Consider the following 23,637-nt stretch of genomic DNA (forward strand, 5'->3'; position numbering starts at 1 on the left):
CAAGGGCATGTACCAGTTGTGGGCACATCCCCAGTGGGAGGTGGGCAGGAGGCAGCAGATCAATGTTTCTCATCGTGTTTTTAACTCTTTCCCTTCCTCTCTGTAAAAAATCAATAAAATATATTTTAAAAATTATTTTCAGTCGAAACTGGTTTGGCTCAGTGGATAGAGTGTCGATTTGTGAACTGAAAGGTCCCGGGTTCGATTCCGGTCAAGGGCAAGTACCTTGGTTGCGGGCACATCCCCAGTAGGGGGTGTGCAGGAGGCAGCTGATTGATGTTTCTCTCTCATCGATGTTTCTGACTCTGTTCCTCTCTCTTCCTCTCTGTAAAAAATCAATAAAATATATTTAAAATAAAATTACTTTCAGAGAAAGAAACATCAATTTGCTATTTCACTTATTTATATATTCATTGGTTGATTCTTGTATGTGCCCTGACCAAGGACCAAACTTACAACTTTGGCAAATCATGATGAAGCTCTAACCAACTGAACTACCCAAACAGAGCAAGGAAGACCTTTTAAATGGCATTCTTCATCAATATCCCAGGTTTTCCCTTAGAGTTTTTTAAGGTGAGTAGGCTTTTGTCTGCTTAATTGGATACAGCCCTAGTTAAAAGTAAGCAGGTGGAAGGAGGGCTGGACTAATGCTTCTCTGGAGTGTAGTGTGCATGCCTCACAGCAGAGGGCACTGTTGTATTCTCTAAGCCAGCCACTGGAGCTTGAATCCTTCACTGCTAACAAATGCCTGTCTGTGCAGAGGGAAAATACCTCTCTGGCCTCCCTGAGCCCTTGAGCACAGAGCTAGAAGAGGTGAGGAAAAAAAAGGAGAGAAAAGCTGCTGCCTCACCCCACACACTTACCCCCACCAAGCAAGAACTCTCTTAGCCCAAGGAGGAAATTGCTTGAAGCACCTCCACTTTCAATTGTGAGAAGGGGCCCCTGACTCATTATCTACTCTAGTGGGTTATTTCCTGATAGTTATTCCCAGGAAGGTAGAACTAAGCCCCACCTGTGAAGAGACTGGTACCCATGTGTTCACATTTCAGTAATCTTAGTAATTGGAAATTCTGAGTTATAAAACAAAAAACAAGGGCTTAACAATCTACTTTGTGAAAAATTATATTTGCCTAAAAGGCAGCATTTTACCATGTAATTTTTATTTGTTTATTTTATTTTTAGAGAAGGGAGAGAGAGAAACATCGACATGAGAGCAAAACATCTACCTGCTGCCTCCTGCACGTGCCCCAATGGGGAATCGAACCTACAACCCAGGCCTGCACCCTGTGCCCTGACCAGGAATCAAACCAGTGACTTTTCAGTGCATGGGACAACACCCAACCAATTGAGCCACACCAGCCAGAATCCATATAAATGTTATAACATCCTCCTACTGTATAGGTATTATGGTTTGATTCATGCTATTTTCAGGAGGTACAAGTATTGTATGCAAGATTTTTTTTTATGAACTTGTGTATATGTAAACTAATTTTCACACTAATTCTGAGGCAGGTACTGATTATTATGATTATTATGTTTTATAGATAAAGAAATTAACTTATTTTAAGATCACACAGCTAGTGAATGATGGAGTTGGGATTTGAATCCAGTCAGTATGGCTCCAGAGTCTGTACCTTAATGGATTTTCCGTTACCAGGTCCTCATCAAAGAACAAAGTGCCTTTCCAGAGCTGGCATTGTGTAGCATGTTAAATATGTAAGCCTCAGTTGTAGGTTCTGGAGAAGTCGGGGCCGTAAGGATTGCTTAGGCTTGCAAGGCTAAGAGTGGACGCTATGACCCTGGCCCTGAGACCTCAGCACAAGGCTATTTAGGGGGTCAGCTCTGCACTGTTCTCCTTGCACCGCCAGTATTCATCATGAAGTCAAGCAAAAAAGCCTGGAAGCTTTTGGGCCTAAAAGCTGCTTCTGGTTGTCAATCTCAACCTAGGACCTGGCTGACCTCTGCCATTAAACAGGAAGGAGCAGCCCTGGCTGGCGTTGCTTATGGTTAGAGTGTTGGCCTATGCACCGATGGGTTGTGGGTTTGATTCCCGGACAAGGGCATGTACCTGGGTTGCACATCCAATCCCTGCTCCCAGTCAGGGTGTGTGTGTGGGGGAGGTAACCAATCCATTTGTCTGTCACATATGTGTCTGTTTCTCCCTCTCCTCTCTCTCTCTCTCTCTCTCTCTCTCTCTCTCTCTCTCTCTCTCTCCTCTTCCCCCCCCCCCCCCCCCCCCGCCTCCCTTCCACTCTCTCTAAAAATCAGTGGGAAAACTAAAGGGAGGAGCAGCCTGGTCCAAACAGTTCAGTTGCGTGAGCATCATCCTCTGCACTGAGAGGTCGCTGGTTTCGATTCCCAATCAGGGCACATATCCGGGTTGTAGGCTCAATCCCCAGTAGGGGACGTGCAGGAGGCAGCCCTTCAATGTTTCTCTAAAAAAAAAAAAAAAAAAGGAGCCTTTCTCTTTCCTTCTCAGGGGTATAAAGTGGGAGACATATAGGATTCTCTTTCAGGCAAGTGTTAAGGAAACACCATTTCCTTTATTTTAAAAAAATATACAATATATTTTTATTTCAGAGAGGAAGGAAGAGGGAGAGAGAGAAAAACATCCATGATGAGAGAGAATCATGGATCAGCTGCTTCCTGCAAGTGGGGGTCAAGCCCACAACCCAGGCATGCGCCCTTAACCAGAATCGAACCCGGGACCTTTCAGTTCACATGCCAATGCTCTATCCACTGAGCCAAACCAGCTAGGGCAACACCAGTTCCTTTAAACGTGCATATATCTGGAGTTGTTAATTCTGAGTACCAGAGATGTTCAGATATGACACAAGCCTGGCCCTCAGAAAACTGACAAGGTAGGAAATTATTTTTGTTTCTGTCCCTGGCTCACTAGTATATTCAGCAAAAGGAAGGATTGTGTGCAGTCACCCAAAGCAGCGAGTTGGGTGATGGGGGCTGGTCGAGTTCACAGGTGTTTAGTTTCTGCATGCCACTTGGGATGATGCCACTTTTAAAAATATTTTTAAATATTTTTATTTATTTTTAGAGAAGAGGGAGAGAGAAACATCAGTGATAAGAGAGAATCATTGATTGGCTGCCTCCTGCACACCCCCTACTGGGAATGCTGCCAGCTACCTGGGCATGTGTCCTTAACTGGAATCGAACCCAGGATCTTTTAACTCCACAGGCTGACACTCTTATCCACTGAGCAAACCAGCTAGAGCAGGATGATACAATGTGTCAGGCACCGTGTTAAACCTTTTATTCAATATATACTATTTAATCCTCAGAACTATTACACATATGAAGTAGATACTGTTATTAATTTTACAGATGAAAAAAACCTGAAGCACAGAAAGATCAAATGACTGCTCAAGTCACCCAGCTTGTGTTAGAAATGTCGTTTGATCCAAGGCAACGTGTAAAGCTTGTGCTCTTAGCTGTTCACTATATTGCTAACATCCTGGGTTAGGATATCAGCAGGAATTAAAGCGTAACAGTGAGTGAGAGAGGACTTGGTAGAAAGCAGAGAACCAAGATGACAAGTGAAAGTGGAGTTGAAGTGCAGGGTCTTTGGACCCTGGAGCCCCAATCAGTGGGTTGCAGTTCCTCCCAGAGCAGGGTTTGTGTCTGAACAATTTTTGCATCTGGCACAAAGCTGGACCCATAATCTGTCACAAAAGACATTGGATTGAATGATGGCTGAGTAACATCATCTTTGTAGAAAGGACTGTCTCATTTGTCATTATCCACAAGGTGGATAATGCTCTCTAGCAGGTGTTGGCCGTCATAGAGGACGCGTTGGGGGGAGAAGGCTATGCTAGAAGAGTGTCTTAGAGTCACATTTATTTGTAGAGGCTCCTCAACCCTCCCGTGGTTTGGTTATCGGTCCTCATAAAGGCCAAATGATGTCAGCCTCTCTCTCCACCACTACCCCAACCCCACCTGTGCCCAGAAATATGCTCCAGGCACCTCATTTACTCTCACAAAAAGCCTGGCCTCAGAACTGGGCATTGCTCTTAGCCCACATGTGTGACCTTGTTCCCGCCTTCCTGGTCCATTCCGTGGGGATAGCATTGAGTGGACACTTTCAGTAGGCACCCCGGACAAATGCCTTTTCCCAACCTACCCACCCACGCCCAACTTGATTTGGCTTTATTGCGGAAGGAGAGGGACAGCAGATGCCCCCTGACCACACCACGTCTTTGTTGATTTGTAGGCCTCGGCCTAAAATTGTTACCTTCTGTTTTGTAAATTCTGTTCTGAGACTGTGGCCAGAGCGGGGGCTATCATAGGCTCCCCGGCTACAGTTTTCTAACCTTAATGGGGGGGGGGGGCGGACTTGGGAAAGGTAGGCCACCCTGAGGGAAAACAGGCCTGGACAAAAGCGGAGTAGCCAGATGTTCACTTCCACCATTCTGTAGGACTGGCAAGGCAGATACGGATTAAAAAGAGGCACAAACTCCATTTAAAGTGCATTACAGCTCAGGAACCAGCTCCCCCCTGGGCAGGAGGAGGGAGGAAAAGGGCACAAGAGGCCACATCAGCCTCTCTCCTTATCTAGGGCCACATGTCTCTCTCCCAGCTTTGTGAAGGGTGATTTACACGCCTGGCTGGAATGGCTCTCTTTCTGCGCTGATTACATTGGCAAATGCCCCCCAGAGGCCACTGCAGGATGGCCATATCCAGAAGCAGCAGCCAATAAATCTCAGAGGTTTATGTTGTGCTGCTCAGTGCCCTCCTTTCTGGCCCTTCGCCAGGTGGACGGTGGCAGTGAGAGGGTTAGAGGATGAAGCCCTCTCCTTCCTTTCATCGCCTTCTTTTTCTCTTGAAGCACTGCTTACTTAATTGTCAGTCAGCAGGCCCTTCTGCCCCCCTCTTTGTGCTGGGAGCCGGTGGGAATCCACCCCAGGCCAAGGAGCGCCTTTGCATCTCTACAGAGAAGCCCTGGGCTCTGGCACAGCTGTCTCCCGAGCTGCTGGCTCTGGGAAACATCACCTGAGAATGATGAGGCACCTAAATGGTCTCTCCAGCCACCTTCCTCCGCGATCGTGTCTTTTCTTCCAGGGGCATCTCCGCTGTTCAGTCTGAGACGGGTTTGGTCCTTCCATCCGCCCTCATGACTCTGAGGGGGCTGCAAGAGCCTAGTCTGGCAAAGACCCTGGGATCTGGGACCAGATCTGCTCCCTGTCTGAGACCCATCTTTGCAGAATCTTGGGGTTAAAAACAAAACGGCCGAGACCGGTTTGGCTCAGTGGATGGAGCATCGGTCTGTGGACTGAAGAGTCCCAGGCTCGACTCCGGTCAGGGCATGTACAATACATTGGTTGCGGGCACATCCCCAGTGGGGAGTGTGCAGGAGGCAGCTGATGGATGCTTCTAACTCTCTATCCCCCTCCCTTCCTCTCTGTAAAAATTCAATAAAATATATTTAAAAAAAAAAAAACAATGACAAACTCTTACCCTTGAACATACTTAATGAGGGAAAAATGAAATCATAGATGTGTGCAACTTCTAAGAAAAAAAAAACTGTACTAGAAACGCAAGTGTCCTAGTGCTGTTGTGTTCAAGTTTTGTTACAAGATTTCATTTGTGCTGGTTATTCCTTGTTGGGAGAGAAGGTGGGGGGTGAGAAAGGTTGTTTTTTGGGGGGGAATAGCTATTGTGAACCCCCCAGATGGTGAGTGATTCTCTGCGGTGGCTTCCCCAATATCCCCAGGATCTTCCACGCCCCTCCCGCTCCCAGGGCACTCGCCCTCTGCCCCCACCCCCGCGTCCTCTCCCTCATCGTCCCGAGAAAGGAGAGGCGCGTCTGTCCGCTTCGGAGTTGGCGGGCGGCGCCCAGGACCCCGGTGGGAGAGTTGGCGCCCGGCGCGCGGGGAGGGGAGGGGAGGAGGGAGGCCGCGGTGGGAGGCGCCGGCGGGCCCCCAGCTCCCTGAGCTCCAGGGCGGGGAGTGGAGGGAGCGGGGCGCCGGCACCGGCAGAGCAGCCCCGGGGCCAACGCCGCCCGCGCACCGCACCTCTCCGTGGCCATGGCGCGCCGCGCGGACCTGCTGTCGGCGCTGTCTATCCTGCTGCTGCTGCCGCCGCTGCTCGGAGCCGGTGAGTGTCCCCTGTGCCCCCCAGGACCCTCTCGGCCAGCGAGGAGGAGAGGGAAGGGGGAGTGTAGGTGGAGCCCTGTCAGCACTGCCCAGAGAGGACTCTCTCGGCACCGCCACCTGGTCCCGGGGATCGGTTCCTCCGAGCCTGGGGAACTAGAGGTGGTCCCCAGGGGCCAGGGAAGGGCTGGGTTCCATGCCTAATAAAGGGTCTGAACTGTTGTAGATTGAGTTGCATGCAATGACCAGAACACTTACGCATCTCCTAGCGCCCGTTCCCCTCTTCCTCTTTTGTGGTGCATCTGTGTCCTCACGGAACAACCACAACTTTCACAATACCATCTCTGGCTGCTGGGGAAACTCCGTTTGCTCCACGTGGGCATCATCTCGTCCATCCCCTGTAAGGACGGGGGAGTGGACACTAGGCACAGATGATGGGAAGTTTCCGTTAGAAGTGACTTGTCACAAACTAGGGTTATAAAATGCTGCCAAAACATGCTAACATCGTTATTTAGTTGTAGTGCTGAGAATATTGCTCACCATCAACCCACGCCCCTTAAAGATGTACTTTCTTTAATTAGAGGAGAAAGCTGGCTCTTGGGCAAAATGGCCTTTCCCTGCAATCTGTCAGCACCGTGCCTTTCCCTATTATTGATAGATGCGCAGTAGGTGTTTTGTGGGATGTGTAGATCAAGGCCTGGTTTTAGACCATGCCATTGGCCTAAGGAAGGGCAGCGTGGGGTCCCAGGGAATGGGCCTGTGCCTGGCCTCTGTGAGGGATGGGTTCCTGCCCAGAGCCTGAGTGGAGGGAACGCTGAGGCAGGGACCGCACATGGACTGGTGACTCTGTCCACAAGGTGCGTACTAGAGAATTGCAATATTGGGTGCCAGGCAGATATGGAAGGAAGGAGGGAAAGGACTAGTTTGTCCAAACTGACCATTAGCAAATCAGGGCAGTAAGAAATCACTCATATGGTTTGACTGCCCAGGAAAGCTCACTAACCTTTACAGTCTGGCTGCATGTGAGGGTCAAGGATAAACACCAAACATCTTGAGCTTCAATGCCCCTAAATGCACCATGGCCCAGACTTGGTGAACTATCAGCTAAGAGGTGTTTACTTTTGAAAATTGTTACAACTGGATATTTAGTCCAGTGAAAGCAATGAGACTTGGACCTGCTATATTTCTTTCAGCAAACACTGGGTACCTACCAGGACATTTAGCATTTCTCAGGCTATTTAAATTCAGGTCCCACTTTTGGTAAAGATAAAAATCTCATGCCTTCCTTAAATATATTTTGAAACTTGAAAAGCTGTTTTTTCATCTTCCACATATAAAATGATTAAATATGCTTTTTTTTTTGAACTACACATTCCTTTGAAAATTCTGATATACCACTAAAAAGAGGCCTAACTTCTCTCTTCTTCCACTCCTCCATTGAGAAATTCTGGTTTAATCCAATCCCTTCATCTTACATTTGTTAAACTAAGACCCAAAAAGTGAATTAAATGGTCCTATATAGGGCTGGGACTAAAGTGAGGTGAGTGAAGGGAGTGTCCAGAAACTCAGTAGTAAAGATAAAGAATATTTCAATGCAATATTTAAAAAAATAAAAACGCCAAAAAAAATCCATGATGAACAAAATATTGGAATTTTTTATTTTTTTTATTTTTAATGTATAGTTTTTAAAAAAATATATTTTATTGATATTTTACAGAGAGGAGGAAGGGAGAGAGATAGAGAGCTAGAAACGTTGATGAGAGAGAAACATCGACCAGCTGTCTCTTGCACACCCCCTATCAGGGATGTACCCGCAACCAATGTACATGCCCTTGACTGGAATCGAACCCAGGACCTTTCAGTCCACAGACAGACGCTCTACCACTGAGCCAAGCTGGTTTCGGCAAAATATTGGAATTTTAAATAAAAGTATTAACAGTGTCATGCTGAGGCATATTGGAGGTTTAAGCCAAAGGAAAAATCAGTAATATTTTTATGTACTGGATAAAGCACCAAAGCTTAAGCTATAAGGTGTGTATTACTTTCCAGTGAACTTGCTAAAATTTGGATTCCCACCCTGGCCAGGTTGCTCAGTTGGTCAGAGTGTTGTCTCCTACATCAAAAGGTGCAGGTGCTGAAACCAGTTTGGTTCAGTGGATAGAGCGTCAGTCTGCGGACTGGAAGGTCCCAGGTTCGATTCCGGTCAAGGGCATGTATATTGGTTGCGGGCACATCCCCGGTGGGGGGCTTGCAGGAGGCAGCTGATCGATATTTCTCTCTCGTTGATGTTTCTAGCTCTCTATCCCTCTCCCTTCCTCTCTGTAAAAAATCAATTACACTAGCTATTGGGGTGGCACAAATACTTTTTACAGGTCCCTTCCTCTTTGTAAAAAATCAAGAGGTTGCTGGTTTGATTTCCAGTTAGGGCACATACCTGGGTTGCAGGCATGATTTCCCTGTGTGGAGTGTGCAGGAGGCAGCCAGCCGATCAATGATTCTTTCTCACCATTGATGTTTCTATCTTCTTCTCCCTTCCTCTCTGAAATCAATAAAAATATATTTAAAACCCCCACAAATGTTCTTATTAAAAAATAAAATAAAGAAATGAAGATGCTGGTTTCTTTGAAGGAATGATGACTGGCAGAGGATTTATGGGATACTGGTAATGTTCTTGTCCTTTACCTGGGGTCTGATCACACAGGTGTATTCAGTTTGAAATTCATTAAACTGTACTTTTTTATGCGCTTTTCTGTATGTTGGGCTTCAAATAAAAATTTTTATTACCAAACATGATATACAAATGGCTACAATGAAAATATGGTCGAGCAACATCATTAGTTATTAGGGAAATGCAAATGAAAACCACAATAGAAACCACTTCATACCCATTAGGATAGCTATTTAAAAAAAAAAAATAGCAAGAGTTGGCAAGTATATGGAGAAATTGGAACCCTTGTATATTATTAGTGGGAATGTAAAATGGTGCAGCCACTATGGAAAATAATTTGGCAGTTTCCCAAAATGTTAAATATAGAATTACCATATGATCCAGCTATCCACTCCTAGGTATACACCCCAAAGAACTGAATACAAGTTCAAGTAAATACTTGTACAGGAATGTTTACAGCCGTGCTATTCAAAGTAACCAGAAGGAAACAACCCAAATGTCCATCGACTGATGTTTGGATAAACAAACTGTCATATATCCATACAATGAAATATTATTCATCCATAAAAAGGAATGAAGCAGTAATACATGTTACAATGTGGATGAACCTCAAAAAACAGTGTGTTAGATGAAAAAAGCCAGATATAAAAGAGTAAATATTTTATTATCCCATTTACATAAAATATCCAGGAAAATCTGTAGAGACAGAAAGCAGTTTAGTGGTTGCCAGAGACTAGGAGCAAGGTAGAATGGTGTAATTAGTGGGTGTGGGTTTCCTTTTGGGGTGATAAAAATGTACCGAAATTAGATGGAGGTGATGGTTAGACTAATCATGAATTTAAATGCCACTTAATTGTACCCTGTAAGATGGTTAATTTTAATTTTACTTCAGTAAAAATCTTTCCAACTTAAAAATTTTCATTAAAAAGAGATGGCTGCAACAATAAAAGAGTAATTGTGTGAGGTGAAGGATATGTTATTGTGGTAACCACTTCACAGTATACATGTGTATCAAATCACATTGTACTCCTAAAACACACTCATGTTATATATCAATTAAATCTCATTAAAGCTGGAAAGGGTGGGTGAGTGGTTTAGGAGAATGAATGTGGACGATTGAGTCAAGGAGACCAGTAAGAAGTCTTGGCAGTAGGACAAGATTTAATGTTGACTAGAGCAAAGGAGGTAGTAATTGCTGTGGAGAGAAGTGGACAGATGCCAGATATGTGGTGGAGTTGACAGGACTTGTTGGGTTGGACATAGGTTGTGAAGGAAAGAAGAATTAAGAATGACGCCTAGATATTTTGCCATGAAAACAGGGGTATGATGATGTTCTGTTATCCCTTGATAGGGACCCTAAGTTCCAGAATGCAGGGTCTTCCTCCAGAGCTCAGCTGTAACCAATGTTGGTATTCCTGAGTCAGTGACAGCCTTAGCAAAAGCTCCCCATCCTAATCTCAACCCGTTTCCATGATAAGGTACTTTAAGTAACTCAGAATTATTGCTAACTCTCATTTAGCAGGCCCATACCCATTCTCAACTCTGGTTATGATGCTAGTCCTACCATGACAGAGCTCTGCCCAGAGCCCTCCTCCCTGTGCCTGACAGGATCGTGTTTAAACAACTGTCCCCGTTCCCCTCCCAGGAGGCTGAGCAGCCTCTCTTCAGACTCCCTCCTCTTCCTGGGCCTGATCTATTCTCTGCCTCTGCTGGGCTGCCTTCTCCCCACGTGTATTTCTAAAGGCCTTTTGTGCCACCCCAGTACTTTCCTGCCCAAAGCTTCACCTGAATCCCCCAACTTACCCGAGGACGTGGTACTCCCAGGCAGCTTACCCTGACTTATGTGAGCCTCACCTGCCATCTCTCCCTCCACAGGGGACCCCCACCCCACAGAGGGCCGGCTCACGAACAGCTGTCTCCAGGCCAGGAGGAAATGCCAGGCCAATCCCACCTGCAATGCCGCTTACCACCACCTGAGTTCCTGCGCTTCTAGTGTCAGCACCCCGTCCCCAGCAGAGGAGCCTTCAGTTCCCGCGGACTGCGTGGAGGCAGCACAGCACCTCAGGAACAGCTCTCTGATGAGCTGCACGTGTCACCGGCGCATGAAGAACCAAACTGCCTGCCTGGACATCTACTGGACTGTTCACGCCGCCCGCAGCCTTGGTGAGGTCCCCAGCCAAGAGTGGACTAAGCTAGAGGAGACGGCTCTAGGGGGTTGTTTTTTTTTTTTAAAAAAAAAAATATATATATTTTATTGATTTTTTACAGAGAGGAGGAGAGAGGGATAGATAGTTAGAAACATCGATGAGAGAGAATCATCGATCAGCTGCCTCTTGCACACCCCCTACCGGGGATGTGCCCGCAACCAATGTACATGCCCTTGACCGGAATCGAACCTGGGACCTTTCAGTCCGCAGACCAACGCTCTACCACTGAGCCAAACCGGTTTTGGCTAGGGGGTTGTTTTTTAATCCTTCAGTATAGGAGCCACAGGGTAGACTCTGAGAGGGATGTGACATCAGTAAGAAGTGGAGGGAGGAACTGGCAGTATCCTTTTGAGTCTCCCAACATTACCGCCTCACTTCCCACGTTCTTACCTGACAGCATGTAGCTGCCTCTTGGCAGAGGCCTGAAACAGGCTGAGGTCCAACCTGAGGAGCTGCTGGAACAGAAGAGTTTGGAGCGGGGGTGGAGGAAAACGGTCTTACCCCATAAACAAGCTCCAAATACAATGTAACCCATAAATGCAGAGACTGGGAGGCGGTGCGCTGGCCCAGCCTTCAATAAAAAGGATACTCATTCCAGGCAGGAGATGGTGAAAGAGAGAATGTATTTGAAGAGCCAAAGAGAAGAGCTTTCTCTGACTCAGTGTTAGTCAGTTTTTACTGGACCATGCCGTAGTAACAAAGGCTTAGTTCTTACCCATGTTCCATGTGTTCCCTTCATTTCAGGATCCAGGCTGAAGTTACAGCCTCTGTCTGGGATGTTCCCTTCTCATAGCAAAGGGACATGAACAATGGCAGGACCAGGTGATGGCTTTAAGAGCTCCTGCTCAGATGTTATATATAAAATACTTATGCTCACATTTCACAGATAAAGTAAATCACATGGCAGACACGCCTGACATCGCAGGGAGACAGTGAAAATCACACGCCAATAAGTGAGGGTATATAATCTCACAGTGAGGGCAAAATTAACTGGAAATAATAATACAGTCTCCATGGTCCACCACTTGGTCAAAATATTTAGTTTCCTCTCTTCCGAAAGCAAAATATACTTATATGCATCTTAGGAAGATGCCCTAAGAGTTTTATCCATGCATGACATCAGGCTTCAAGTCCAGGATCTTGTGATTATTTCTGCATCAGGTCTGAGTGTGGCTCCTCTTGATTTAGAAAATTATGGACTAAAAAGACAAGTCACCTGCCTCCTATGTATACTTAATGCACAGTAATGGAACAGGGCAGGGAAACCAGAACAAGCGTTGTCAGTAAGAAAGAAGAGGAATGGGAGTCAGGCAGCAGGCTTTGATTCAGGGAGACTCTGAAGTCCTGCTAGACAAATGTCACAGGGCCACCTTCCTGGGGAATTGGGGTTGTTCTTGCTCCATGGGAGACTTGCTCTATTCATTGTCCTCTAGCTCTCTGGGGGGGGCCTTCCTTTTCTGTCACTTAATATCATTGATAGATTCTTGGAAACTTCAAGTGAAGCGACATAGAATGAAACCAATTTTAGAGTTAAGTTCCTATGGCATATTTCTGGCCTCAAAACATCCCCAAACTTCTAAATAAAGACCCACACATTTCTGATACTAAACATTGAAATAAATGCGAGCTGTACACACATGTAAGAAAGACTAATAAAAACAAGTAAGATAATGTATTCCAGTTCAGGGTCACGGGTGACCAGAGCCTATCTTGGCAGCTCAGGGTGCAAGGCGGGAACCCACCCTGGACAGGAGGCCCTTCTGTCAAAGGGCCACTCATGCCTACAGCCACGCTCACTCATGTGAGACAATGTGCACATGCTGGTTCACCTAACATGCGCATATTTGGGAGCGGGGAGGAACCTGGGGTACCTAGAGAAAACCCGTTCAGACATGGGGAGATGTGCCAACTCCACACAGACAGTTGCTCTGTGGAGGATCAATTTCCCCCCCTCACCAACGTTATAATGAAACAATGTAGAACTAAATGACATAATTCAAAGACCTGCTGTGTTTTCTTTGGTCACATCTGAAAAGGGCTGGAGAGAGAACCTGACTGAGCAGCATTCTCAGCCTGCTTCTTATCTGAGGAATGTCGGGGCATTTTAAGCCTCCAATAGACACAATCTCTTTTCATCCAAATTGGTGTCTGTTAGTAGTTGAACTCTTTCAAAATATAGTTTCTTTTTATACTTTGATTTCTGTCCCCTCCTGTGCCAGTACTGGCCTTTCCTATAGTTATTTTTAAGACCTCCATCTCTTTCTAGACAGAATTAGAGATACCTTGCCCTTATCAGACTTCTGTGGGAGAGCAATTACCTTATTCTTTTTTCTCCAAATTTGTTTGTCCAACTGGCAGGATTTAGGATACCATCTCAATCAATGAGAGATCTCCACAAAGGGCATGATAACCACAAACTTGATTTGGTCTTTGCTCCAAGGCTGAGTTGTAACAGACTTTATTACTCAAAACATATATATATATATATATATATATATATATATATATATATATATATATATATAATTGATTTCAGAGAGGAAGGGAGAGGGAGAAAGAGAGAGAGACATCAATGATGAGAGAGAATTATTGATTGGCCGCTTCTTGCACGCCCCCACTGGAGATTGAGCCCGAAAGGCGGGCATGTGCCATTCACCAGAATCGAACCTGGACCCTTCAGTCTGCATCCCGATGCTCTATTCACCAAGCCAAACCAGCTAGGGCAGTGGTCGACAAACTGCGGCTCACGAGCCACACGAGAGTGGCTCTTCCACAAAATACCATGACCTGGGCGAGTCTATTTTGAAGAAGTGGTGTTAGAAGAAGTTTAAGTTTTAAAAATTTGTCTCTCAAAAGAAATTTCGATCCTTGTACTGCTGATATTTGGCTCTGTTGACTAATGAGTTTGCCGACCACTGGGCTAGGGCACTCAAAGCATTTTTCAGTTTTATCTTTTACCATTTGAATATGAGAAGCAGTTGCAACTCTTAATCCTGTAAGTCCTGGAGTTGCTGGATTCTCCCTTTTCTGTTTCTTTTCTATTTTGCAAACTGGCCAGTTTGTTTCTGAGCTTATATCTTCCTTCGAGTCCCTTGCCAAATCCAGCCAATAGCAATGAAGACATACTACTAACCTTCTGTTTATCAGCATCTCCCCTTAAAGTATGAGCTCATTCAGTATGTCATCTTTCTTCCAAGTTCACCACCTGTTCAGTCCCAAAGCCAATGCCATATGTTAGACTTTTGTTGTTGTTGTTCCTGCAGCACTCCACTTCTGCTTACCAATCGCATTTTTAGTAAGAATTTGCTATGTTATGCTGCAGTAACAACCAACCAACCTCAAAATCTCTGGCTTTCAACAACAAAAATGTATTTCTTCTCATGTTACACACCTGCTGCAGGCTTCCATGAGTTGCTCTACCTGTCTTCTTTATTCAGGGAAACAGGCTGATAGAGGTAAGAGAGCAACAGCAGACCCAGGTAATGGTTCCTAAAACTTTTGCTCAAATGGATGTTATTTATGAAACTTCAGCTCACAATGCACAGGCCAAAGCAAATCACATGGCCAAGCCTGGCAGTGGGATAGGGCTCTGAAAGTCACATGGCGAAGGTGGGGATGTATAATCTCCCCACAGGGTGGATAGTAAATAATTGGAAACAGTAATACAATTTATCACACTCTTCGATTCCGCTTTTTACTCCTCATTGTAATCCTTCTGTTTCAGAACTTCCCCTGAGACTTCTCCTTGGATCCTTTTGCCTCCCTTTCCCCCTTAGAGGCATGAGGTCTTTCCATGTATCCAAACTGTCCTCTCCTGTTTGGCTGACATTATCCATATTCCTCATTTCCTGAAGATGCATTCATAGAGGTTTATTGGGTGACAAACCTGCAAGCTCACCTCTCTCGCCTCTCTTCCAGCAAGATTTGTTAACCAACATTTACTGAGTACCTACCATGTATATGAACTCTGCCCCCCTTAAGGATCCCGCAGCCCCATGGGGGTACTGTGAGAAATGTGTTTCCTTCGAGATCACTGTTTCTTCCGTCTAAGCTTTTCTCCCTCAGGTTCACTCTGGGACCTGGCCTCACTTCCATCTCCTCGGCATGCAGTGCTTCCATAGCCAAGTGGGCAGGCCTGGAGCAGAGTCTACCACTGCCCCTTCTTCAATAGGAAGAGAAAACAAGACAGAGTACTGTAGCCTGCTCATGGACCCTCAGAAATATGTCTAGTGCTTAGGAGCAGAGATTCTGTAATCAGCGAGTCTAGGTTTGAAATCCCGGCTCCACTTTTTAGCTTATGTGAGTCTGAGCAAGCGACTTAACTTCTCTCATCCCGTTTCTTCTTACCTACCCAAAGGCTTCGTAGGAGATCAAATATATATAGGATATATGTACAGGATGTCCCCCCAAAATGTATACACACTTTAACAGCTGACAGCTCAATTGATGTTTCTTTCTTTTCAGATTTAACCCATTGGAATTAATAATGCATTAAAAGTGTGTATATATTTAGGGGGACACCACCATATATATATATATATATATATATAGTCACTTAGACTCTAGTGCCCAGCACACAGTGTGCTCAACATGGCACCTTTACTATTCTTATCATTAACCCTCACAGCTTACAGCTAGTTAGGAAGAGACTGCTTTTTCCTTTTCTCCACAGAGCTTTGAGGTCTGACTTAGCAGCCTCAGTTTCTCCTACTCCCACCCCCCGCACGGACCTCAGGACTCTGGTGCTCCCCTCCTTGTCTCTAGGTGACTATGATCTGGATGTCTCCCCCTATGAAGACACAGTGACCAGAAAACCCTGGAAACTGGATATCAGCAAACTGAGCATCCTCAAGCCAGGTGTGGAGGCAAGACTACGTGTGGTGTGGGGGCTGGGCCTGGGTCCCGGTGGGGAACCCAAGCTGGGAGCTTGTGAGGGAAGAGTCCTCACCTGCCAGGTAACTCCAGCAGCATTGTGCAGGGCAGGAGCCTGAGTTCTGGGGCCTGGTCTGGCCTCACAAGAGCCATCAAAAAGCAATAGTTATCAGGGAGGCATTCGAAGTGAGCCCATTAGGGCTCCTTGGTTCCAAAAGGTGGGTTTTGGCAAAGGGTTTGTGGGAGTGGCAGCAGTCCCAGAAAAAAAATGTACCACATTCGAGATAGCCACAAACGTGGTTTTTTTGGCCCTGGCTTTGGGTAGCTCAGTTGGTTAGAGCATCGTCCCGATATGCCATGGTTGTGAGTTTGATCCCTGGCCAGGACACATATAAGAATCAATCAATGAGTGCATAAGTAAGTGGAACAACAAGTCCATCTTTCTCTTTAAAAAAAACAACCCCAAATTCCTTTTAAGTAGGTTTTTTGTCTCTGAAGACTAGGAAATTGCTTGTTTTCAACCATTTTAATGGGATGGGCAGGGAAAATGGTTAGAGAGTATGACTCCTCAGGGGTTTCTCAGGGTGGGGAGCCATCTGTCTGGCAAGGACTATGATGCATGTTTTTCAGGAAAGTGAAGCTGTCGTGTTAATTGGAAGGAAACACACACACACATCCACGCTCTTTTTGAGAAAGATGCGAGTTTTGTTATATAGTCCTATGTATTCGAATTTTGAGAGAAAAGCAAAGAGATTTATACATAAACTTTTAGTTACATGGAATCCAGGAATTTACCTGTTCCAGTTACTCCATTGTTCTGATTGCTAGGATATTCTATTAATTGGAATATCACTGTAATTTCCCAAGACTCAGGAGAATGGGAAACTTTTATGCATGCATCAACCAATGTAAGAAAAGCGGGTGACTGAGCAGAATTAGGTAGATGTAAAACAAAACAAAAATCCCGAGTAGAATTAGGTTGCATTTGTTGGACAGTTCAGAAAGTGCTTTATTAATCCTCACCAGAGGGTATTTTTTCCATTGATTTTAGAGAGAGTGGAAGGGAGGAGAAGAGACAGAAATATCGATGTGGGAGAGACACATGGATTGGTTGCCTACTGCAGGGGCCCGTGTATCAAGCCTACAATCTAGCTACCTGCCTGCAAGCCAACAAGGCTGTAACCACTGAGCAACCCAGCTCGGGTCAGAAAGTGCTTCAGATTGTTGTAGGGTCCCTAGCTTATTTCCACCATGAGATCTCATTCGACACATAAGATTGAGGACAGGGTTTTGGTAATGTGAGCTTTCTGGCTACTTGAATTCTAGATAAATGAGCTTTAGATGTACATTATGTGGGGTTGATTCCCCTGGTCAAGCTGAGGAGTTAGGAGAGCAGCTTACTCTGGGCAGTCCTCCCTCTCTTCCTACCCCCACTACCATGCTTGTTAAATCAGAGGGCTGCAAGGATTCCTAGGGAAGCTGGGTTTGCAGGAGGACTGGCGACCTGGTGCGGCTCTCTCCACAGACTCGGACCTCTGCCTGAAGTTCGCCATGCTGTGCACTCTCAACGACAAGTGTGGCCGGCTGCGCATGGCCTACGGGGAGGCCTGCTCCTCGGGGCCCCACTGCCAGCGCCCCGCCTGCCTCCAGCAGCTCCGTGCTTTCTTCGAGAAGGCGCCGGAGCCGCACGCGCAGGGCCTGCTGCTGTGCCCCTGCGCGCCCTCCGACCTGGGCTGCGGGCAGCGCCGGCGCAACACCATCGCCCCCAGCTGCGCGCTGCCGCCCGGGACCCCCAACTGCCTGGAGCTGCGGCGCCTCTGCCACGCGGACCGGCTGTGCAGGTGTGTGTGTGTGTGTGGGGGGGGGGGGGGGGAATGGAGGGGAGGGAGGGATGGAGGGGATGGGAGAGGAATGGGGAGGATGGGGTGGGGGAGTGCGCGGGCGCCGGGAGGGCAGGGTCTGCAAGGACACAGTGTGCACCGTTCCCTCCAGGCCGTGCTGGGTCTGACTGCCCGGGGGCTGTGGACTGACTTAACCATGTAACTATCCTTCAGAACTTTGTGAAACTCGTTTCTCAAAAAGAATACATCGCATTCTCTTCCGGGGACGGTGACTTCAGGTATTCACCATGGTCCAGCGTTTGACATACCGCCGGAGGCTATCCCACAATACAGCCTCTAACAAAGCTAGACCGTCCCGAACCCCTGGTAATAGGATTGTCTACCTTTACACCGAGAAAGTTGGGAAAGCACCCAAATCTGCGTGTGGTGCGTGCCCAGGCCGACTCCGAGGAGCTCGTGCTGTGAGGCCTAAAGTTCTCATGAGGTTGTCTAAAACGAAAAAACACGTCAGCAGGGCCTCTGGTGGATCCGTGTGTGCTGAATGTGCCAGTGACAGGATCAAGCGTGCTTTCCTTATTGAGGAGCAGAAAGTGGTTGTGAAAGTGTTGAAGGCACAAGCACAGAGTCAGAAAGCTAAATAAATGTAAAAATCAAGCTTTTTTGAGGAAAAAAAGAATACATCGTATTTTACTGGTGTGAAAACTTGAGAAAATATAAAAACCTAGAAAAATACCACTCAGAATCCATCACCTGAAGCTAATCGGCCATACTTTGGGGAGCATTTCATTCTAATCCTTTTTTGTATATAGATAAAGAAAAATTGATATTCTGGGAATATGTTTATATCTTGTATCTCCTCATTTATGGTACATATATTAGGAGCATTTTCTGGTGGAGGCAGTATGGGGTAGTGGTGAAGACAGGCTCTGAAGTCAGATCTAAATTTAAGTTGTGGGTCTGTGTGACCCCTTGAGCCAATCATTTTACCTAAAATTCCATCACCTAACCCAGGTTTCTGCCTAACGCAGGTTTACCTCTATAAAAACTGAAATAATAACTTATAGGAGTTTGGTGAGAATTAAAGTACATAATTTATGTATAGTGCTTAACTTGCTGGTGCAAAGTAAGTACTTAATAAATGGTGGTGCTTATTTTGTCATTTACTATCCTTTAACAACTTGTTTTTTGGTGTGGTTTTTTTTTTTTTTTTTTTTTTTGTTAATCCTCACCCCATGATTTTTCCCCCCATTGATTTTTAGAGAGTGTAAAAGGGAGGAAGGAAAGCAGGGGGAGAGAGAAAAAGAGAGAGAGAGAAAAACAACTATGTGAGAAACACATTGGTTGCCTTCTGCACTCTCCCAGACCAGGGCCTGGGTTCAAACCTGTAACCCACGTATTGCCTTCACCAGAAATGAACCTCTAGCCAACACTCTAAACTGGCTAGGGCAACCACTATTTTTTTAAAAAATATATTTTTATTGATTTCAGAGAGGAAGGAAGAGGGAGAAAGAAATAGAAACATCAAAGATGAGAGAGAAACACTGATCGGCTGCCTCCTACAAAGCTCCCCACTATGGATTGAGCCTGCAACCCAGGCATATGTCCTTGACCAGAATCGAACCCAGGACCCTTCAGTCTACAGTCTGACTCTCTATCCACTGAGCCAAACCAGCCAGGGCACCACTTGATTTTTAAGAGCCTACTCCATTTTATGGATGCCTCGTATTCTATTTAATCATTCTTTATTGTGGGATATTTAGGATGTTTTCTAAATAAAGCTACATAAGCATCACTCTAATTTATTAATCTTGGTACACAAATCTAATTATTGATTAGGATGTGTTGCTTACAAGTACCATTACCGAATCAAAGGGTGTGGGGATTTGAAAGGTATTCGATATGCATTATTTAGCCAAATTCTGATCTGGCTTTCCTCTGCCTTGTCAGGAAAACACTCACCAAAATGTAGTTACCATCCATTCAAGTGACATTTGTTGACAATGGAGTCACCATCAACCTTGTTTTGCAACCTGATTCTTCCACTTTCTTCTCAGTAACCTTGGGCAAATTGTTTAGCCTCTGAGTCCCACTTTCCTCTTCTGCAAAATATTACAGTCAGACCTCTCAATGGTTCTAATACTAACACTTACGGAATACTGACTATGGGCTAGGCACTGTTTTAATACTCACCATGTATTAATTAACTCATCTAAACCTAACAAAAGCTCTGTAAGATAGGCCGAAACCGGTTTGGCTAAGTGGTAGAGCGTCGGTCTGCGGACTGAAGGGTCCCAGGTTCGATTCCGGTCAGGGGCATGTATGTTGGTTGTGGGCACATCCCCGGTGGGGGGTGTGCAGGAGGCAGCTGGTCGATGTTTCTCTCTCATCGATGTTTCTAACTTTCTATCCCTCTCTCTTCCTCTCTGTAAAAAATCAATAAAATATATACCATATTTTCCGGCGTATAAGACGATATTTTTTTTAATAAAAGAGCTCTGTAAGATAGATGCTGGGTTTGTTTGTTTTTATCAGCCTCAGTTTACAAATGAAGAAGCCACAGCAGAGAAAGGGTAAAGGACATAGTCACGTTCACCCAGGTAGTAAGTCAGGTTTGTTAATAAGGTTTGGAATGAAGTCTGGCCTAGAGTCTGTGCTCCTAACTTCTCTGACACATTGCCTGTTATTGTGCTGGTAGCTAGTACTGATGCATAACAAGTGCTGGCCTAGATAAAGATATCATTCCTTTCTTCAAGGAGTTTGCATTTGAGTGGGGATGACAGAGAAGTAAGCCACCACCTAACACAAAGCAAAATATAAGGAAAACTGCAGAAATTTATACAGAAAAACATACTCATAATTCCATCATCTGAAGATAAAGTTTTACCTATTGTAGGATGAATGTTAATAATAACATCCAAGGTGTATTAAGCAATAAGTACCAGGCACTATGCTAAATGCTTATTTCATCCTCACAAAATCCATGATCTCTATTTACAGTCGAGGAAACTGAGGTTAAAGAAGCTGCCTGAGATCTCATAACCAGGGATTGTGGAGCCCAAATTCAGAGTGATATGCTGTGGGGACCGCGGTGATAGTGCATTTAACTGTGACAGGAGCAGACTCCACTGGGCCGGGCTCTGAAGGCAGAGGAGGATTTGTCATGAAGATGGGCCTGTCAGCTGAAGGGGCGGCATAAGATCTGGCTGCAGGCCAGGTCCTCAAAGGAAACCCTTGAATTTTCCTTCTTCCAGATCACGCCTGGCTGATTTTCAGACCCATTGCCATCCCATGGACATCCTAGGGACCTGCGCTACAGAACAGTCCAGATGTCTGCAAGCATACATGGGGCTGATTGGTGAGGCTAGGGGATATAGGCTGGCCCTGGGGTGAGAATGCTCTGGCTACTGAACCCAGGTGGAGTGCTCCTGAGATTGATGAGAGAGGGTGGGAGCTGAAGTTGGAGTTGGCCTAGGCTCTGACAATCCCCTCTTTACCCCCCAGGAACTGACATGACCCCCAACTTCATCAGCAACGTCAATGCCAGTGTTGCCTTAAGCTGTACCTGCCGAGGCAGCGGCAATCTGCAGGAGGAGTGTGAGCGGTTGGAAGAGTCCTTTTCCCACAACCCCTGCCTCAGTAAGTGTGCTCCCTCCACTCCCTCCTCAGTGGCCAGGCCATCTGGTCCCAGGGAGGGGAAAAGGGTCAGCTCTGTCTGTCTCCTGCAGGCCGAGCAGCGCCCTCCTCAGGATAGGTGTACATCCCCCAGCCCGGGCCTCTCTTCCTTCTCCTGCTCCCTGAGGGACCTCCAGGCTTCCTGTTCAGCCTGTCTGGGCCCAGGGACACCACACCTCTTTCTTGATGCCGTCCTTTCCTCGCGTCTACCCTCCTATATCCCAGGGTCCCAGAGATATTCCATTTCCTTCCTTGGGAGCCTAAAGAGCCCACAACTGTCCGCTTCTAAACTATCTTCTCCCTCTCTCTCTTTTTATTTATTTATTTATTTATTTATTTATTTATTTATTTATTTTTAATATATTTTATTGATTTTTTTTGCCCCCCTCCCTCCCTCCTGTATCCCTCTCTCTTTAAATATATATATATATATATATATATATATATATATATATATATATATATATATATATATATATATTTTATTGATTTTTTTTACAGAGAGGAAGAGAGAGGGATAGAGGGAGAATCATCGACCAGCTGCCTCTTGTACACCCCCTACTGGGGATGTGCCCCCAACCAAGGTACATGCCCTTGTCCGGAATCGAACTTGGGACCTTTCAGTCCGCAGGCCCATGCTCTATCCACTGAGCCAAACCGGTTTCGGCTAAACTATCTTCTCTTTTCTCCTCAGTGGAGGCTATTGCAGATAAGATGCGTTTCCACAGCCAGCTCTTCTCCCAGGACTTGTCAGACTCCACCTTACCCGTGATGGAACGCCAGGTAGGGCCTCCTCTGTTACACTCCTCATACCTTTACTGAATCGCCTGGAGAATCCCAGACAAGCCAGGCTGGGGGATGAAGCTGGGAACGTCCCTGTTATCACAAATACTCTTGGCCTCTGAGGGACACCTTAGGTGAAGGGGGCAGGCCTGGACGGAGGCCGAGGTGGTGAAGGAGAAAGAGCTAACTCCATTGCATTTCTTCCACAGAACAAAAACCTTGCTTTGAGCCCACAGCCCTGGATGCCCTCTCTCTTCTGCACACTGACCTTGATTCTGCTCCCAAGTTTCTGATAGCTGGACATCCCTAGGGCCCCTCGTCCCCGCTACTACGCCCAGCCTGACCTGCCGCCTGCAAGAAGTGGGGAAAGGACCACATCCAGAAGGAGGCGCAGTACACAACACGGCCACCCTGACACCCCTACCGCTGCACATTCACACAATCGAAGCTGACTGGCTAAGGTCTCATTCCCTCCACAGCTGACTCAGGCCACCCCTCCTTGGGAATTGGTCACCATGGTTTAGCCATATCTTCTGGTGGTGACTGGCTCTACTAAGCTCCCTCCTGCTCCCTTCCTCCCAGGATCATCAGGGTTTAACAAATCAGTGGCTATTGCATTCTCCAGGTAGTCAGGGCTTGGGGTTCTGAGGCAGCTTGGAAACACAGCCTCCACTGTTAGGAAGGCCAAAGCAAGAATCCTGCTCCCTCATCTGAATGGAGGAGGGAACCTGCTGCCTGTCCTGCCTGGAACCCTACAGAGCATTTGAGCATCAGGAGCTGGAGTATTTAGGCCTTGATTTCCTCCTGCTACAGCCCCAAAGTCCTCCCAGCCTCTTGGATTATGATTAAACATTTTGACTTAAAACTTTGCTCTTTTTCCATTTTCACACATTGTGAATTTATACAGAACTTGGGATTTTACAGGCAGAGGAGCACAGACCAGTGATCAGGGGACATATCAACTCTACCACCAACTGCTGTGTGACCTTAGGCAAATTTCTCAGCCTCTCTGTGTACTTGACATGGAGTTGGAAAAAGAAGAAAAAATAGCTTATGCAAGGCTGTGGATCTGTATCTGGCCAAGCTCCAGCCATTTCTGGGATACTGCCTGGGATCTGTCACAGCAGCGTAGAGGGGAGGGTCCTTAGTCAAACACAGTATTTATTGGGTACCTGCTTGTGTTACTGTTCTGCTCCACAGTCTAATGGGGGCTTGAGGAAAGGGGAGACTGGTACTTGATCTGATTAACAACCCTGTTGGGATAAGGAAACAGCCACCTATGCAAAGTAGTTGGAAGAATATATTTACAGGGTTGTGGACATTTGTCCATTAACTCATTCACTCACCCTTTCCATAAGCACCTGATGAAGGCTGGTTGCAAGGCATTGTGCTACATGCAGGAGATTCCAAGGTAATAATACTCAGATCCTGTTTTCAAGCCTCTCACAAGGCAGGAGAGTAGACAAGACAGTCAATAAAAAATGCAGTGG

At 46.1% G+C, this 23,637-nt stretch overlaps 2 protein-coding genes across 2 annotated transcripts; both read left to right on the top strand.

Moving 5' to 3' along the window:
- Positions 1-5,907: 5,907 nt before the first annotated feature.
- GFRA3 (GDNF family receptor alpha 3) lies at positions 5,908-23,008 on the top strand. The gene is made up of 8 exons (XM_084884758.1): positions 5,908-6,108; positions 10,648-10,935; positions 15,744-15,836; positions 17,377-17,692; positions 20,944-21,047; positions 21,194-21,328; positions 22,059-22,147; positions 22,357-23,008. The coding sequence occupies exons 1-8, from the start codon at positions 6,039-6,041 to the stop codon at positions 22,438-22,440; spliced, it is 1,179 nt and encodes a 392-aa protein (XP_084740884.1). The 5' UTR covers positions 5,908-6,038; the 3' UTR covers positions 22,441-23,008.
- LOC311623059 (large ribosomal subunit protein eL34-like) lies at positions 17,950-18,333 on the top strand (the record flags this gene model as incomplete). Its single annotated transcript, XM_084884759.1, has 1 exon — positions 17,950-18,333. Exon 1 carries the CDS (start codon positions 17,980-17,982, stop codon positions 18,331-18,333), a length of 354 nt encoding a protein of 117 aa, XP_084740885.1. The 5' UTR covers positions 17,950-17,979.
- Positions 23,009-23,637: the final 629 nt, after the last annotated feature.

This window comes from Pipistrellus hanaki (genome assembly GCF_964339955.1).
Source record: "Pipistrellus hanaki genome assembly, chromosome: 5".
Lineage (NCBI taxonomy): Eukaryota > Metazoa > Chordata > Mammalia > Chiroptera > Vespertilionidae > Pipistrellus > Pipistrellus hanaki.